General features: G+C 45.7%; 1 protein-coding gene across 5 annotated transcripts in view; it reads left to right on the forward strand.

The window, feature by feature from the left end:
• The window catches only part of LOC144798526 (beta-1,3-galactosyltransferase 5-like), a 255,786-nt gene that overhangs the window by 191,853 nt on the left and 44,317 nt on the right, over nt 1-19,616 (forward strand). For all 5 annotated transcript variants that reach the window (XM_078669450.1, XM_078669449.1, XM_078669451.1 and 2 more), the window contains exon 2: nt 17,507-18,091. In XM_078669450.1, coding sequence (XP_078525576.1) covers nt 17,527-18,091 — 565 coding nt within the window. In that variant the 5' untranslated portion in view covers nt 17,507-17,526. The remainder of the gene's footprint in view (nt 1-17,506; nt 18,092-19,616) is intronic.

Below are 19,616 nucleotides of genomic sequence, written 5' to 3' on the forward strand. Positions count from 1 at the left end.
ACCCTAGATCTGGTGTTCATGGGCTGCTCCCTTGTAGATGCGCCGCCCAGCAATGCCTGTGTGTACCTTGGAGGATGCTGGGCTGCTCTCTTGTAGATGCACCGCCCAGCAATGCCTGTGTGTGCCTTAGAGGATGCTGGGCTGCTCTCTTGTAGATGCACCCCCCAGCAATGCCTGTGTGTGCCTTGGAGGATGCTGGGCTGCTCTCTTGTAGATGCACCGCCCAGCAATGCCCGTGTGTGCCTTGGAGGATGCTGAGCTGCTCTCTTGTAGATGCACCGCCCAGCAATGCCTGTGTGTGCCTTAGAGGATGCAGATGATGAACCTAGATCTGTCGTTCATGGGCTGCTCCCTTGTAGATGCACCGCCCAGCAATGCCCGTGTGTGCCTTGGAGGATGCTGAGCTGCTCTCTTGTAGATGCACAACCCAGCAATGCCCGTGTGTGCCTTGGAGGATGCTGGGCTGCTCTCTTGTAGATGCACCGCCCAGCAATGCCCGTGTGTGCCGTAGAGGATGCTGGGCTGCTCTCTTGTAGATGCACAACCCAGCAATGCCCGTGTGTGTCTTAGAGGATGCTGGGCTGCTCTCTTGTAGATGCACCGCCCAGCAATGCCCGTGTGTGCCTTGGAGGATGCTGGGCTGCTCTCTTGTAGATGCACCGCCCAGCAATGCCCGTGTGTGCCTTGGAGGATGCTGAGTTGCTCCCTTGTAGATGCACAACCCAGCAATGCCCATGTGTGCCTTGGAGGATGCTGAGCTGCTCTCTTGTAGATGCACAACCCAGCAATGCCCGTGTGTGCCGTAGAGGATGCTGAGCTGCTCTCTTGTAGATGCACAACCCAGCAATGCCCGTGTGTGCCGTAGAGGATGCTGAGCTACTCTCTTGTAGATGCACAACCCAGCAATGCCCGTGTGTGCCGTAGAGGATGCTGAGCTACTCTCTTGTAGATGCACAACCCAGCAATGCCCGTGTGTGCCGTAGAGGATGCTGAGCTACTCTCTTGTAGATGCACAACCCAGCAATGCCTGTGTGTGCCTTAGAGGATGCTGGGCTGCTCTCTTGTAGATGCACAACCCAGCAATGCCTGTGTGTGCCTTGGAGGATGCTGAGCTGCTCCCTTGTAGATGCACCGCCCAGCAATGCCCGTGTGTGCCTTAGAGGATGCTGGGCTGCTCTCTTGTAGATGCACAACCCAGCAATGCCTGTGTGTGCCTTTTGAGGATGCAGATGATGAACCTAGATCTGGCGTTCATGGGCTGCTCCCTTGTAGATGATTAACCCTGCAATGCCTGTGTGTGCAGATGGTAAACGTAGATCTGGCGTTCATGGGCTACTCTCTTGTAGTTGCGCCGCCCAGCAATGCCTGTGTGTACCTTGGGCATTTCTTGGTTGTGCATCTATAAGGGAGCAGACCAGCATCCTCTATGTGTGCCTTAGGGGATGCTTCATCGTTTCGTGGGGAGCTTGTCCTTCAGGGGGCGCTGTCTGCCAGGGACAGCTTCCACCTTGCAAATCCATACTGTCTTGTTTCACCGGTCGGGTCTGATCAGTGGTGTCTGACCTCCATTGTCCCTGCAAACGATTGATGCATTCAACTGGGGTTGGGAGGGAAAGGCTCCTTTCATGCCCCTCCCCCCTCACCTTGCCATTCACAAAGCGTCACAAAGTTCACTTTTCGAGTCACAAACCTATTGATAGATTTTGACTTTTCATTTTGGAGTCTCAAAGCTGGAAAGTTTATAAATAGTGGTCTTTGCGACCTCAAATGCATTTGGTAGATTTGCCTCTATTTTACAGCGTTCTGATGTAGGAATGCTCAGTAATAAATGTCATTTTCAACTTCTCTTTCGTCTTTAGTCTTTTCTTGTGAATTCTCTTTCCTCCGACAGTAGTGATCTGATCAGACTCCTTGTGTCTTAGTAGCCATAATTCGGTGATGTCACAGAACGTGTGACGTAAGACCCGGAGGACGCCCTAAAGTTCCAGCTGGCAGCAACTTTCTGCGTTTGTCCTGTCTTGACCGAATTGCAGCTGGAGGCTGCATGTTCTTCTGTTTCTAATGTTTGCTCCTAATAAACTCATCTCTTATGATGAGTTAGAGGGGAGCAGGCCCGGTGGGTTCAAACCTGTGCGCTTCCACCCTAAATGTGCCTCTGCTGAACTATCCCCTGGATCAGTGTCCCACAGTCGAGATGTTGGCTGTGGAGCCTGGTGGTTTTCCTGCGGCGCTCTGCCCTTTCACTGCCCCTTTCCTCACTCTCTGGAATGCACTTGCTCAAGTGTGGACTCGTTTGCATTGTTCGATAGGCTCATTATTCCTTTAAACGCCTTGCTGAGGTGACGCTTTTTTGTTCGTGTGTGTTGGCCATGCAGGCCCTCTTTGGTATTTCCACACCTTGATTGTGCTCCTGTATTTATTGCTGCCTTCATGGCCTCGAGTTGGATCTTTACAGTTACCTTTAATTGGAAAGAAACCAAACCTTGTATTCCTTCCCGGGTGTGGCCCACAGGAGGGCTGATTCATGTCCAGACCAGAGGCTAGCATTCGGTGTAAGCCTTTTATTGCCAACTCCTTGCAGCACTTTCAAGTGAAACACTCACCATGTTTACAATTCCAGAATGTCACTATAGTCTGTGGAAGTCTCCACCCAGCAGCCATCTTCCTCTTTTATCTGCTGCTCCTTCACAGCGGAGTATCTTGTGTGAATGGATGTATTTGTATAGGCCCAAAGCTGTCTTTACTGTTTTTGTCTTCAGGGTTTATTTAGGAGTTAATTATGACCTTTTTATGCAAGTTTGTTTTGTATACAGTCAGTGCTTAATTTGAGCCAGTGGTTTCTGGTGCTCAGCACAAGCACTTAATCAACACCAGCGCTTTTTATGCGCACCACTGAGCAACAGTTATATCTTTAATATTAACAATAATTATTTGTTCACGGGGAAATTAAGTGATTTGCCCAGAATCACAGAACGTGGAGCCGCTGACACTCTAGCCTGGTTCCCTACCTCCGAAGTCGACAGTTCTGGCCATTACACCACATCCTCGCCCCATTTTCATGGTTAGTAGCTGGTTCTGTTTTAGGCGGCGGTGCAAGCTGCCTCCTGACGAGAACCTCTGCACTTATTTTTTTTTACAAATTAACCACCTAAGCATAAACTTTATAGACCTAAATATTAAATACAGCTTGGGTAATCCTCTCTGACTGATTCTACCGCACAGGGAAGCAGTTTGCAGCAATGGTGCGGTGCACCCTAAGGGGGGAGATGCGTTTGTGGCAGCATCAGACAGTAAGATGTCTTAGAAGGTTGAGCACGCGCTACAGAGTTTTTTTTTTTTTGCAACTTCAATCTAGGAAGCTTAATACAAATTAGAACATTGGAATGTTGGGAGCTCCATTGAAAACAATGGAGTGCTCCGGGCTTATAATGGCTGGTATAAGCCCGGAGCTCCAACATTCCAATGTTTCTTTGTTCACAGCTCTGGCTGTGAACAAAGGCTTCAGGGAGCCTGAGGGAATTCCAATCCCCTCACACTTCCAAAAGGCTTTGTTTTTTTTGTTAGACATTCTGTCCTCTAGTGACAGAATGTTCTAATAGCCTTATAGCCCTTCGTAGATGGGCAATACCGCTATTAAAGTCCCTCTCCCTTGTTAAAGGCCCTCGCCTTCGGCTCGGGGCCTTTAACGCTGGAGAGGACCTTTAATAGCCGGTATAGTCCTCTACGGCAGGCTATAAGGCTATAGTGGTTTGCAAGCATTAACTCCCTTCTCGTCACCTAAAGGATGCTGAGCAGAACCCTTTATTGTTTTACAATTGCTTCATTATAAAAAAAAAAATTGGGGCGCTATTTGGATGTAAAATCAATCAATTAGAGTACTTGTAAAGCGCGCTACTTACCTGTGAGGGTCCCAAGGCGCTGAGGGGAGGGGGGTTGGGGGGGGTGCTGCTACTGCTCGAAGAGCCAGGTCTTGAGGAGTCTTCTGAAGGCGAGTAGGTCTTGGGTCTGCCATATGTGGGTAGGGAGGGTTAATGTTAATGACCGGAAAGTTACTCAATAAAAGAGTGGGTGCTCCAGTGCGATTATGACCCTTGGCCCCAACTTGTGTCTATGAGGTCCTTTCCCTAAATAAGTCTTCATTGAGCTGGGTTGTGGTTTGTCTTCAGGTTCCTCAATGGACTCTTTCTGATTTAGTCCTGGGCAAAATTCGAAGTAATTGTTGTAATTTCGCACTAATTTTGTAAAGGCAATTTACAGAAAATTACACAATTATGTTGAATAATTTGGGACACAAATGCGTATTGCAAGAGCGCAGGAACCGAGCGCGGGAAGCTGCTACTGTATGTGTTTTGTTGGCTTTAGCAATATTTTTGTAGTTCAAAATGCATTAACTAAATGTAGGATTATGCTCCTTATTTTGCATAATTAAGTTACAGCAAATGACATGAGTAACGCCCACCCCTATTACTGATGCTGTTTAGTGCTAATTTGGGCCTGTGCCTTTGCACAGGTATTTTTTGTATAAAGTGTAGTAATTTAATTTATTAAATGCTACTTCCATCTGAACTGCCCATTTCCATTCTGTTCATGAGGCTGGCCCAGAAGAGCTCGCCTAGTTCTACCCCATCACCCTCCTATCGTTCGTGGGAAACAATACTGAAAAAGCAGTTTCGAACCAAGCACAGGAGCAGCCCGGCAACAACAATCTTCTACAAGATGACCACTGCAGCCTCCAATGGCTACACAGCAAAGATACAACCACTCTTCAATTGGTGAACAGCACCAGGCTCACCAAAACCCGGAAAAACTCCTGGCTTCTGATGCTGCTCATTCTCACCGAAACTCTCGGACATCAAGCACTCATCCACACACGGAAACGCACATGGACTTCTCTGAGACAGACCGGCAGTGGTTCACCTTCCACCTCTCCAATCACCATCAACCCGTACCTATAGGAGCCACAATATCCCAGAAACTCCCCGTCTGCTGTGGAGTACTTCAGGGTTCCATCCTGTCCCCAAATCTTTAATCTCTACGTGGAACCCTTGGATCCATAATCAGCGACTAGAACATAAAGAACCATCAATACGAAGATGATTCAACTACCTCTAAATCTCGTCAACCAACAATCAGCGACTCAAATCCTGCCCTCAATTCACCCAGAACGTGATGTCCAGCATCTAACTGAAGCTCAGTGAAAGTGGATAAGAACTGAAAAAGCTGAAGAAAGGGAAATATAATATGAATTTTGTGTGCAAAACGGAACTACAACGATCAAGACACTATAGGGTAATGGCGCTGTTACATGCAAGCAGTGCGTTCCTACCCACTTTCACTGATAAAAGGCTCTCGTGAGCCGCCCCCAAGCTGGCGAGCTTTGGAATGCAGGCACGCTATGAGTGGATTTTACCTGAGAAAATTTGGCAGCATGTCTAGCAACCTATAAATATTCTCTACTGATGAGGGAGGAATGCCGAAACACTGGTGCCTAGTGATGCGATTTTGAAAGACTCACAGCAAACAAATGATGGACGGAATGCTCACAATGCAATCATTCTCCCCCAGTCAAAAGATCTGGGTTAAATCCATCGTTCTTTTGCCCACTACACCATCCCAGTTTGGACCCAGCCATATGCAAATCAGTCTTGACCCTGTGCCTCGTGGGAACAGTCCAGACCGAACTGCCAAGCCAGGTCCTCCCTGGACCGGAAACAAGCATCCTGGGACCGGTTTCAGGGTATGTCACCCTTCTTAAGCCAGGCTAGCTTGAATCCAGTGGCACAGTGAGCAAGGGACCCACGTCTAGGCATACCCATCCCACTTAGGGCGAAAAGGATACGAGCAGACACTGTCGTTGCACTAGGTTATGAATGAATGAATGAATGAATGAAAACAAATGTATATAGCGCTACTAAGCTCAAAAGGGCATCAAGGCGCCTAACCAAAAACTAGCTGGAGCAGGTGTGTTCTATTACTGGTAGGCCTTGATGAAAAACCAGGTTTTGAGCGCTTTTTTAAAAAGGGAGAGGGACGGTTGGGCTTTAATCTCCAATGGAAGTGAATTCCAAAGCCTGGGGGCAACGATGGAAAAAGCTCTGCTGCCCCATCAGACCTTCCTGACCCGGGGAACCACCAACCGATTCATCTCAGATGATCTGAGGGTTCTACTGGGCACATGGCGAATAAGCAAGGATCCCAGGGAGTTTGGAGGGTCAGCCGCAAGAGCACTGAAGGTCAGGAACAAGATCGTATGAGCAGACACTGCAAGTCAGGACAGAGGTGCCATCTGTGGATGTCTCAGCACTAGGGTACGAGCACGCACTGCAAGTTGGGATATGAGTGCAATCTGTGGATGTCTCGGCACTAGGGTACGTGCAGACACTGCAAGTCAGGGCGGGTGCGTTCTGTGGATGTCTCAGCACTAGGGTGCGAGCACGCATTGCAAGTCAGGATAGGGGTGCGGTCTGTGGAGGTCTCTGCCCTAAGATACGAGCATGCACTGCAAGTCAGTATAGTAGTGCGGTCAGTGGATTTCCCAGCACTAGAGTATGAGCACACACTACAAGTTGGGATAGGGGTGCATCCTGTGGGTGTCTTAGCACTAGGGTACGAGCAGACACTGCAAGTCATGATAGCGGTGCGATCTGTGGCTGTCTAGGTACTAGGATACAAGTGCGCGCTGCAGGTCAGGATATAGAGGTGCTCCGTGGAAGAGTCGGTATTCAGATAAAAGAACACACTAAGCTGCAGGTACCTGACACGTCACCTGCTTTTGGAAGGTATTGCCAACTTTTTACTTCTGTTCACCCGCTTGACCTGAAAAATACCTCCATAGATTTTAATGGAGTCATCCACTTCTCAAACCTATATCACCCGCCAAAAAAGTGTTTAATCCTCTTAAACCTATGACTTCCCCCACGTTTTTTGAGGCAACAGATTCAATCAATCAATCAGGATTTATAAAGCACAGTATCCAGGCGCTTGACCGGTTGAAGCGTATGTATCAGAAATAGAAACTTATGACAGGTGAACTAGTACTACCACCTGTCACATGAAGGCGGTAGCACATGTAACCGCACACTGACACTAAAGGCAGGTAACATCAACAGCAAACCAGCATTTACTGACCTACAAGGGGAGTGAGTGTATAAGAGGACAGCACAACAGTGTTCGATCTCAAACAAAGATCGAGGCACACAGAGAGGACTAACAGATCAATAGAAAAGTAGTGAGCACTGTGGAGAGCTGATGGCCCCAGCGCAGATTCCTCCTGCTCCCTTCATCTGCCTGCAGACTAGGGGTGGACGTAACGGATGCAATCACATGGAATTACCCAACAATTCCACAAGATTATGCTTTCATTACACAAGAAGAGCAATTCTGCGTTTAGTGCTATTTCTTAGCACGAAAATGCTCTGGATGCATTTTGCGCTAAGAAATAGCACTCTATGGGCCAGATGTAGGTAGGCTTTTACCGGTCGGTAACGGCCGAATTCGGCCGTTACCGACCGGTAAAAGGCATTTGAGATGTAGGGGGCAGAATCGGTAAATTTACCGTTCTGTAAATTTACCGATAGGTAATTTTACAGAATCTGTAAATATACCGGTCGGTAAATTTACTGACCGGTATATTTACAGAATCTGTAAAATCGATATGTAGGTGGGACTCTTATGAGTCCCACAAGGCCTTAGAAATCGGTATTTTACCATCAAATTCAATTTGATGGTGAAATACCGATTCAGGTGTGCATGCAAATGTGCGCATGCACACCTGTGCCATATGACAGGCAGACCTGCCCTTAGGGCAGGTATGCCTGCCATATGGCCCCCGAACCTTTTTTGGGGGTGCTAGAGGGTGTCAAAGTGACACCCCCTGCACCCTTGCCAAAAATCTGTATTTACCGATCGGTAAATACCGACCTGTAATGCCCCATTCATTCCTATGGGCTTCAAAGCCCATAGGAATGAATGGAGCATTACAGGTCGGTATTTACCGAATCGGTAAATACCGACTTTTACCGATTCGGTAAATAAACATCTGGATTTCCCTACATCTCCCCCCTTCATATTTACCGACTTTTAAATACCGAATCGGTAAAATTCGGTATTTAAGGGTCGGTAAATATGCTTTACCTACATCTAGCCCTATATCCTTGATAAATGTGGATTATAAAAACTTTGCAAAATTACTGGCTTTTTGTCTGGAATCATTTTTACTTTATTTAATTGGCCCAGAGCAGTGTGGTTTTGTCAAGGGTAGATTACCATCTGATAACTCTCGATTATTCTTCAATGTTCTGAAAAAAGCGTCCACTCTATCTTATTCCTTAGCTGCGATATTCATTGATGCAGAAAAGGCCTTCGATAGAGTTGATTGGTCTTTCTTATTTAAAAAACTCCATTGACATAAATTTGGACCTAAATGTATCTCTCTGGTTTCATTACTTTATACCACACCTACTGCCTCTCCTATAGTTAATGGTCTTGTTTCTAATCGCTTTACGCTTCGCCGTGGTGTCAGGCAAGGTAGCCCTTTATCTCCTTTGGAGATCATCATTTGAAGCTTTCTGCTTATGCAGACATCTTACTTTTTATATCCAACCCAGAATCTTCTATCTCCCCATTATTACAAAAAGTAAAAGTCCACATTTGTAAAGCGCACAATCACCCGTAAGGGTCTCTAGGCGCTGGGGGCCGTCGGGAAGATTAAGCGAGCTATTGCCCAGAGTAAATCATGAACATTTGATCCTGAGCTCAAACAGAATATATCAGTTTGAAATATCAAGTCCAAGTTGTTTCAAATTTTTTCTTTATTCTTCTTTAGTTTTTCAATCTTTTGTAGAATCCAGTTCCCACGTACACAAACAACCGCTGCCAACACGTGTTTCGTCACGGTCATCAAGACCAAACGACTTCGTCAGGGCATTGAGTTATCACAAAATTGACGTGTAGGTATATGGAAGGATAATTCCAAGTCCAAAGCCTGCAACTGTGTAAAGTAAGCCACACTGGGCGTATTCCAAATTCCAAGGGCGTCCTGTCCTTCCAAGGATTAATTCGTGTACCGAGTGTCCAAGGACTGGGTCGTTATGAGTATCGACGATAGAGTAATAGATCTCCGAGTACAGAGACTGGAACAGGAAAGAGTATTCACCAGTGTTAGGTGGCGTTCTGCTTACTTTCCCCTTCCGCTTTCCCACAAATCTTAGCTTTTACAGCCCAAACCAATCTCACATCTCTTCCTCTTTTTAAACACACTTGCAAATTAAGACCCCATTGTCAACCAAAGCTAATCTCTCGAGATAAATGTTTTAACTCCGCTGATCCGAAGCGCACTAAGACTAAGGTGGAACTTGCATGGGAGTCTGATATGGACTGTGTATGGGGCACTGACGTCTGGAGCAAGATCTGGATCAGATCGTTAACAATTTCTAGATCTGTATCTACTACTCAATCTATGTTTTTTCTACATCACAGATTATTTTTTATTTCCATAGCCAATTTAACTCACTTTGATAATAAGACCTGTTGGTCTTGTGATCACTCATTGGCTGATCTATGTCACCTCCATTTTTCATGTCCCCCCGTAACTTTTTTCTGGTCACAAATTTGGGCTAGGCTTTCGACTATTTGTGATTTACATATCCCCATATCAAATATCCTTCTCTTTATGGGAAGTCTATCCAATTCACTTGAGTTATTGTCTCACAAACAAGGGCTGTTTGACCGCATGCTAGTCTTAGCCTTTCAACAGATTACCCTTCATTGGAAATGTGCAAACAAACTCTCAATCAAATTGTGGTGGAACTATATAAGTCATTATCATTGGTTGGACACTGCTTTTGCTTCTTGTTGTTATCCGCAACTAAATAGAGATCTATTTTGGTTGCCCCTAAATGTTTATTGAAATAAGATCTCTATTACTCAGGTATCCCGTGATCGTTCTGAGAATTTCCTACCTCCATAATTTCTCTATTTCACTTCTTTGCCTTCTTTCTTTTTTAGACATTTAATATTTTAAAGATTTTTTTATATGAAATGTATCAATTATATTCCTACCTGTTTTTGATGTATAGACATTGCCACTTGATCTTCAGCTGCAGAGTTTACCTTAACTTCCCTCTTTCCCCCCCCCTTTTCTCCTTATAAACCCTAAAATTCTAAATGGCTTTCTGCTGTGTTTTACGGCATTCTCTGTAAACTTGTTGGTCTTTTTCTTAAGTATTGTTCTGGTATCGCCCGATGTTGTATACTGAATTTATATGTTAATAAAGCTTATTAAACTTTTTTTAAAAACAATTACCACTGTATGCTACGGAATACGAATAGCGAGCTTGCGCAGCCGCTCGCTGTTTCCAAATGTGCTCTTCAGGTAGGATTTTCCCCCAACTTACTACCGGCATTTAGCACTATTTTCTCAGCAAAAAGGACATGCAGATGTATTTTGTGCTAAGAAACTGCGCTAAATGCAGCAGAACACAAATGGCGAGCGGCCACGTGCGCTCACTAAATGTGTAGGATTTTTTCCCCTCAAATTTTACTTAACTACACTAGCAGGTGTAATCGCGTAATTATCAAAATTCTGCGTCAAAGAGTAAAGCAGAATTACCAAAATTACTCCAGTTAAACCGGGCTAATCAAACTTCTTCTCAGGCCTACTGCAGACCCAACAGAGCGGCTCAGGTCTCGAGTTTGATGGTGTCCGTCACTCACTGAGGTTTTTTTCACTTAAAAACCATTGAAGGGATTCTTCTCTCTCTTCACAGCGGAAGCCCCAGGCTGTGGTGGCCTTCGCGCTATCTAGACCAAAGTAAGCAAAGATAACAGGGCTTGTTTATGACTGCAGACTAGCTGCTAATAAGTCTTTAGAGATTACATCCTGCCTCCTCGTCAGTTGCCGCTCGGTATCGTGTTGCTCCTGAAGTAGAAGCACCAGGTTACCTGGGAAGACGTGGATTCCCTTTATTTTATTTATTTTTTTGCAGAGTTTTATATAGCGCAAACTTGACCCGAATTGGGTATCAGCGTGCTTGACATAGCACCAGTTGCATTACATGAGTACACATTCATTTTTGTTAGGCACGGGGAGATTAAGTGATTTACCCAGAATCACAGAATGTTCAGCGTCATTGCCGAGACTCAAACTCAGTTCTCCAGATTCGAGGTCGACCGCCCTAGCTGTTAGACCAACTCCTCTCCCCAAATATAATCCAGTCTTCAGGTCGTGTTAATTCAAGTTAGGCCGAACTCTTGGCTGCTAGAGCCATTCGCTATTCCTGGCTCTTTAATGGGGTTTATAACTCCTGGTTAAAGCATGCTACAGAAGTCCTGGCTGATACCGGCTATAGAGATGGCCTGGCTAATGCATGCTGTTCCGAGGTCCAGGCTAATACATGGTATACAGAGGTCCAGGCTAATACATGGTATACAGAGGTCCAGGCTCATGCATGTTAGACAGAGGTTCAGACTAATGCATGTTAGACAGAGGTCCATGCTAATGCATGCTACACAGAGGTCTAGGTTAATGCATGCTACACAGAGGTCCAGGCTAATGCATGCTACACAGAGGTCCAGGCTAATGCATGCTACACAGAGGTCCAGGCTAATGCATGCTACACAGAGGTCCAGGCTAATGCATGCTACACAGAGGTCCAGGCTAATGCATGCTACACAGAGGTCCAGGCTAATGCATGCTACACAGAGGTCCAGGCTAATGCATGCTACACAGAGGTCCAGGCTAATGCATGCTACACAGAGGTCCAGGCTAATGCATGCTACACAGAGGGCCAGGCTAATGCATGCTACACAGAGGTCCAGGCTAATGCATGCTACACAGAGGTCCAGGCTAATGCATGTTACACAGAGGTCCAGGCTAATGCATATTACACAGAGGTCCAGGCTACTGCATGTTACTCAGTAACCTACACCAGATCATTGACTCTTGTACCTTCAGCTGGTAGAGGCTGATGAGATCCATAAGATCCAGGCTTAGTGCATTCATCACATGGCGTTAGATGTTTAACCCTTCAGAGCCCCATCTCTCCTCAACTCCTGCTTTCCACTTCTCTCTTAAATAATGCACATTCCACCCTCTGTCCAGACCTCCCAAGCTTCATGTGGCATCTCTATGGTCTGAAGAATGGCACAATGGACTTAGTAGCAGTAACACAAGAATAAAGATTGGGAGACATGGTGGCCCTGCCTTCTCACTGGTACCAAGAAACTCTTAGAATGGCTTGCCTCCGCATTGAGGACCGATGGATGATCCTTAAAGTTTCACAAATTCCTGAAAACTGTTTTTGAGACCAAGCACCAGAGTACCACTGAATGGAATGACCGGTCTGTTGTGCTTGTCTGTGTTTCGCTTCTCCCTTGCGCCTAGAAGTCTGAGGAAGATAGACCGTGCTCTCTGCAAACATCTTCACACATCACAAATAGATATTAAAAAACATTTTTTTTAAATGGCTAATGGTTTCAGTGATCAAGGCATTGCGTGTGCAATTGGGGGGATCCATCATGAAAGAACAAATGAATAGATGAATAATACTACTAGTTGAGCAAGCCTCCAAAATGTATTGGTGTCATTACACAAACAAGTGATACAACGCAACAAGGGATTTCGGTGTAGACAGGTCCTCAAATAGTATCGAAAGGTTTGATGACCCAAAAATGTAGAACCCAATAAATGCACCACTCAGACACTCTGGGGACTCCCTGCAGCAGCTTACATGAAGGGTCTTAAGTTCTAGCTCAATATAATAACATCCTGGAAGAGAACTCCGGTCTTAATACCCAGCCTGGGGACTGATCAGGAGCCTAACCTGGAAAAGGAGACGATTCATACCATCACTTGACGAGCGTCATCGTGGGCCAACGCCAACCTGCAGGGGTCAAAGGAGTGACCCTAACCAATGAAATGAAAGTTCTCAGGAAGAAGTCTTCAGCTGTGACCAGTTGGGCACCCCAGGTTGTCTCCATAATTTACCTACATACATTAGAGTGCCTCCACACATCACTCTACATATAACTAGGGCTGCAGAAGGGGATTCCACCCAAACCCCCAAAACTGTTGATTAATTAAAATACCCCAAACATAGCCAGTTGATAGGTCTATGATCAATACACACTACACCTTATTCCAAAATGGTCAAAATTCAATACCCCTTGAGTAGGGCAGGATTTACCATGAGTGGACTATTAACTACTGATTTTTGCTACACGCTTACTTAACCACATCACAGCACTCTACTGTACTGTTCAATTTATGCACCCTTGCTGCCGAGTGCTTCGAAGTGACCACCAGCGGACATTGTAGCACTTTAGAAAACGCGGTACCGAAGTAAATTAATGTTTTGGCCCTGTGACTATAACCTTGGTTGTTAGACAATTGAGTATCACTTTATTTTTTAAGTTGCAAATAAAGAAAGCAAGCATTAATGTATAGATAACAAGCGTGATACAAACCAATACATTGGTTCTGTCTACGAATGCCAAGACAATCGCATGGTGTCCTTTCTATGGCGGCCTGGGCTAAAATCCAACTTCGCGTTTATTGGGTAAGTCATTAAAGAGGATATTGAGCAAAGTAAGATGTAGACACACCTCATCCTAGCTCTGCCACTGTAGAACAGGGATCAGTGAACTCACATGCGCCTTGTCTGAAGCCAACATGACCACCATTCCGCAAAGCATTGAGCAATTGTCTTTGAGTTCACTTTGGCCTGTCCGAGATCTCCACAAAGCACTCCAGGTGACTCTATCTGAGGTTGACCTATTTACTTGTGATGATAAATAACATGGCCATGCATTTTCATCTTCACAAAAAAAAGGTGTGGGCCAATGAAAGGACTTTGTTGTAGCTTAACCAGATTTGTAAAAGGTTGAGGATCCATCTCCAAATTATTTTGTGATGTCTCGCGCTGGGTGATGGGACTTAAGCGAGCTGGGGGTTGGCTTTGTCGTAGATGTGAACAATTTCTGCAACCTTCCATGAAGGAGGAACCACATACACTGAAATAGCAGCTTGGAAGTAAATAGACAATGCTGGGGCTATTTTCAGCAAACATCTCCTTGCCATGTTATGAAAATATACTCATTTGCCTATACGAAGTTTTCCTGCAGGTGCAAATTCCTAGAGATGCAAATTTCTGCAGAAATCCATTTGTAGAAGAATGTTTCCACAAACACTTTTTCTGCTCGTGAATTGCACTGTTTAAAGTGCATCTTCACTGGGATATTTGCTTCCTGCAATCAACATTTGGTAGGAATTCTCCTGTAAATAAAACCTAGTAGCCTCCACAAAACTACATAGAAGTTGAAATGTTATTCAAAAAAGTCATAGGTTTTGGAAATTAGCGCATCTCTGATAAATGTTATTTCATCACTTGAACAAATATACAAATTTTCTGCAAAAAATGTCCTGTTCATTTTCTGAAAAGGCACTCTTTAAGTCCCCAAATGCTAGCTCTTCCTTTTAAGGAAAAAAAACATTACCTATCGTGTTAGACCTGTCTGGCTTTTTGCGTAGTCCTCCCAATTCATTATTTATTTTGTCCCCTTTTTGCCCCTCATACCTTTATTACTTTTTGTGTCCACTAGCTTTTTCTAGGCGTTGGTCAAGGGGATAGGTGTTCTTTTCCCCCCTCATAGTTTTTCACCTCAGGCCTAGAGGCCTTTTCTGACAGGGAAATAGCTGGAGTCACAAAATGGTGGCTACCAACTGTCCCAACTGTCATACCCAGAACCTGTCCCATAGAGTAGAATAGGGCGTTCCAGAACCTTCTGGTCCCTTCTGGACTTCTGAGGGTCAGCCTATAAAAGGCGGAATGCTGGTCAGCCATTTTGTCTAACCAGAGAGAGTCAGCTGGAGGATAGGCTGTAGCAGAAGGTGGGGGTAGGATAATCAGAGGGTTGACCTATTGATTCACCACCCTTCCTCCCTTGGGTTACTTGACTTGTCCCCGCTACATGGGATTCCTGGAGACCCTGGGCGCCTGACCAACCTCTAGTTTGGAAGATAGGGGTGTGAGAAGGAGAAGGAGACTGTGGCGCTGTGGAGCGCAGTCCTCTGCCCAGTTGAAGAGACTTTGGAAGAGTGTTCCTCATCCCCTATCACCAGCCTCCGTCCAGCACTGTGTGATAATAGGACCTTGGTAGGGATAGGAAGTGGGAGCTGATGAGTGAGGAGATCTAGCGCTGTTTCCCATCTCCCTGGGAATTAGGGAAGGCTAATGCCCTTGTGTCCCTGAGGGCCCTTACCGGACGTGCAGTCGGCAAATCCCCTGTTTCCCTTGTGAGTTGGAGAAAGGAGAGGGGTGCCGGTTTCCTTGAGGCAACGCCGTCTCAGCCGTGTGCGGGACCCTGGGGACTCCGGTCGCGTTGCTGTGGTAGCGCCACTGTTGTGAGGAGAAGGTGGGGGCTAGACACTGACAAAAGGCGCCATCGCACATGCCCCAAGTAATTGCAGTTATCCCTGGAAGGAGGGGCCTGGAAGTGAGCAGGCCCGTGTAGGAGACGCTGCTAGCGTCAGGTGATCGGGCCGACTCCCGCCTGGTGCCGCTAGTCTCCCGCACTTGCGCAGTTGCACCGCGGTGAGAGAGACGTCCCGGACCGGCGAAAGGAAGAACGTCGAGGAAGCGGGCAGGAAGCAGGTACCGGTGCTTCTCCGCTCCTGGAACCCCTTTCCCTGCTTGAGCTCCAACACAGAGGAGCGGTAACGAGCAGAGGAGAAGGGGCGGGGGCCCATCACGAGTGCCTGTAAAGTTTGGTGTTGTTTTTCCTCACGCCAGGCAGAGTCACCGGCCCATGAGAAGGTGGCCCAACAGTAAAGAAGTAAGGAGGTTGAGTGGGGGACGTGGGAGGCTATAGAGTCTCTATCAAAGAACTCAGACTATCACTTGGCTACCTGAGGATTAGGCTGGCCCTGGGGAAGGCGATCCAGCTATATAAAGGAAACCCATAAGTCTTAAGCTTCAAAGCAGGAAGTTTCTCTTTGGTAACTGTGTTTCTTGATACTAATGCCTCCCCTTACTTTTGACATCTCTGGAAAGGAGGGGGTAAAAGGGTAAAACTTGTCTAGCCAAGTGCAGACACTGCCTCTCTGAACTATTGTACTGAGATGAAAGTTGTAGAGTCTCATAGAAGTTAAACCTAACCAATTTTGGAGTCTATTGTAATGTACTATTGATGCTGATAATGAAATAAGTTAGCACTTCTGAAAGTATTATTATTAATAATTTCATGACAACTGTATGTACTAAGCGGTGATTTCTAAAGACATAAGAGCAAGAAATATTTTTATAAACAAGCTCGTATTTTTCCAACAATGGTGTGGTGTCCTTTTTGTGTGTTATTGCGTTCATTTACTGCTGGGTGGTTTGCAACCTTCACACATGTGCCTCTAGTATTTGTGTCTTACCCTAGGCCAGGCTACCCTAGGTGACCTGACATCCCAGGTTCCAACATATCATATTAATTCATCATTTTCAGAAATGACACTATGCATGCCCTCACCTACAAGCTTTTCATCTTTGGCAAATATGTATTTGTTCTCCATATATCGACTTGACATTTTTATCAAACACTAGTGTTCCACATAGACCGAGATTGGTTCTCATGCCCATGGGTTGATTCCTGGGAAGAAGGCATCCTGCATGGAGTGACCACCCTGATACAAATGAAAGGCACCATCTTTCCGAGTGGGACCCCAATACTTCTGGGTTAGTGAATATCTGACAGAGATTGCCCACATCATGCCAGAGAAGGTCCCCATACTGCTAAGGGTGGTCGCAGTACCTCCTTATTCCTTATCTTACATTTTCTTCCTTCTCAGGTCTACCTTCTGTGGATACTTTCTTAGTAATAGAGCGCGTTATAAAAGCCTTTATAACATAACATAACATATAACATAACATTTTGTGGATCACTGAGGTACCCACACTCTCGTCCTCCTACTTGGTGCATGCTGCTCACTCTGACCCAGCCATACTGGCCTTCTGATTTCATTATTGGACCGTCTATTCCCCCCACTATAAGCATCAAATCGTGCCACGCACCATTATTTCCAAACGAAATCCTGGAAATCATGCCCTCCAGTCCTGCAGCAGATAGAGACTCTTAGATTGCACTGCAGACGATGTCCTAATTTGGTGCAATGTCTGAAGAAATGAATCATCTTTTTCTACTTAAAACAAAAAGTCTGGCTTAAGTTGGTTAGGAGAATAAGAATTCTGGAAAAATGTGCTCCTATTCTCACCTTTGAATGAATTTGTTTGGTTGACAGATGCTTTTCATCAATGCGACAACTGCCTTGTTTGGGTCCAGAGTTATTAGTGATATTGACACTGTTTTAATTTTATCAGACACCCAGAAAACAACTAGTCTAGGAAGTGTAGTATTTAAAGATGATAGCTCAAGCATCAGCATCAGAGTTTTGTAACTACATCAAAAATGAATGCCATTCTGATGGGCTTTTGGAAAGTAACCATGTGTGTTTTCTTGTCAACAGGTGAACAGATTCTGAAGAAGATGAAGATATGGGGCAGGAGATTGTCCTTTGCTGGTCTCTTTGTTATCGCAGTGTCTGCCCTCTGGGTCCTTATGTTAAGCAATCTGCATGATGTCCGCCATAAAGACATCAGTTCCAGACCTCAACGACACTCCTTTACGCTGAAGGATGACTTTTCCACCTACCACCTCAACTTCACCCAGTACGAGGCAGAGTTCCCACACCTTCAGAGCTACAACTGCACCCTGTTGGTGGACAAGCCTGGGTACTGCCACTCCCCTGGCGGGAAACCACTGCTGCTGCTGGCCATGAAGTCCCACCCGGCATCGAGCGACAGGAGATCGGCCCTCCGTCAGACCTGGGCAGTGGATAGAGACGTGTCGGGCTACCAGGTCAAGCCTCTGTTCTTGATGGCCACAGTTCCGAGTCGGGGCCACATGGCACTGGTCAAAGAAGAGAGCAATACGTTCCAAGACATCCTACTGTGGGACTTCACAGAAAGCCACCACAACCTGTCGCTGAAGGAGCGCTGCTTCCTGGAATGGCTGCATCACAACTGCAAGGAGGCGGAGTTTATATTTAAAGGTACGTCACCCACATCTGTTCTTCCCCTACTGCTGAGATAAAATCTCACCTAGAAATCTGAGAACAAGAAATGGACTAGCATGTAATTGATCTGCACAAGAGACAAGTCAACATCAACATATAAGAAAGACATTAGGGATAGAATCAAATGCCACAAAGAGGAACTCTCAGAGTGATGAACACAGCACTGGGAGGTGGTGGTGTACTATCGGATAGAGAATATGTTCACACTTCCTCTTGAAAATATGACCTCTAGTGTACTCTGTGCTTAGACCTTGCATCTTACAGGGCAGCACCTGAAGGTGAAATTGGAGAGAAGCGGTTCTGGTTTTCTTGTGCACTAATAGGGAGAATGTATGTATGTATGTGTGTTCATGATATTTGTATAGCACAAAGATTCAAAGGCAGCAGAGTATTGTACAGGATCAAAGGCAAAGATGCAGTCCGAGAGTGATTGAAAGGGAAGCCCAGCTGAACTGATTGTCCCTAGCTCCAGTATACAAAACACCAAAAGATGAAAGCATAAGCTTTAAAGGGTTTTAGCACAATGCATCCATGGTGAAGTCTGAACTGAAGTGCAAGTAGTAGGCAGGGATGCAACAGTACTTTGTCTTGCATGGATATAGCCTGGTCTGGTGTCTTAGTTATGTTCTGTTAACAAGTATTTCTAAAACGCTCGTACACCAAAAAGGTTTCACGGCGCTGAGGCAGAAGACGCACAGGACTCTGAGCTTATACATAAGCTAGTCTAAAGAGATGTTGGAATGGTGGTATGCTTATGTTGTACTCTGAGTCGCGTTCCACATGTTGACTGTTCTAGGGGAAAAGGCTCTTCCACCCAGCCGGGCTTTCGCAAAGTGGGGAACATGGAGCAGGTTCTGAGTGTTCGATCGCAAAGAACGAACCTGCTTGTAGCAGCAAAGTCTTGAATTGACATAACTGGGACATTTTCCCTTCAGTGCGCGGTAAGCTGGGGTCAGTCGCTTAAATTCTATTCTTGTTGCTACTAAGAGCCAGTGCAGATTCTGTAGGTGCGGAGAGACATGATGCCGAAAGGGAATACGTCTAATCAGTCTCGCAGCCGCATTCTGCACCATCTGCAAGCGTCTAATCGCATATTTGGGGAGGCCAAGATATAAGCCGTTTGCGTAGTCCAGCCTAGATGTAACAGTGGCATGGACTACAGATTTAAGGCAATCTTCTGGTAGCAAATGTAAGAATTTACTGAGATTTTTCAATTTACTAAAACAGCCAGCGGAAACCTGTTGAATTTGGGCCGAGAACGTGAGGTAATAAACCTACAGAAAACTATTCCGGACTACCGTGCCTTTACTCAACAAGAGGCACGTTTTTAGTGAGGTCCTGAAGCTCGTGTAGGAAGTTGTCTCTAATGTATGGGGGAAAATAACTCCATATGTTTGGAGCAGTCACGGCAAACCTTGTGCCTCCCAGTCTCTTTTTATTGTACTTGGGAACCACAAGCAGATTTTGATGAGCTGATCTAAGGATACGTTCGGGGTACAGT

This window comes from Lissotriton helveticus, chromosome 12 (assembly GCF_964261635.1).
Source record: "Lissotriton helveticus chromosome 12, aLisHel1.1, whole genome shotgun sequence".
Classification (NCBI taxonomy): domain Eukaryota; kingdom Metazoa; phylum Chordata; class Amphibia; order Caudata; family Salamandridae; genus Lissotriton; species Lissotriton helveticus.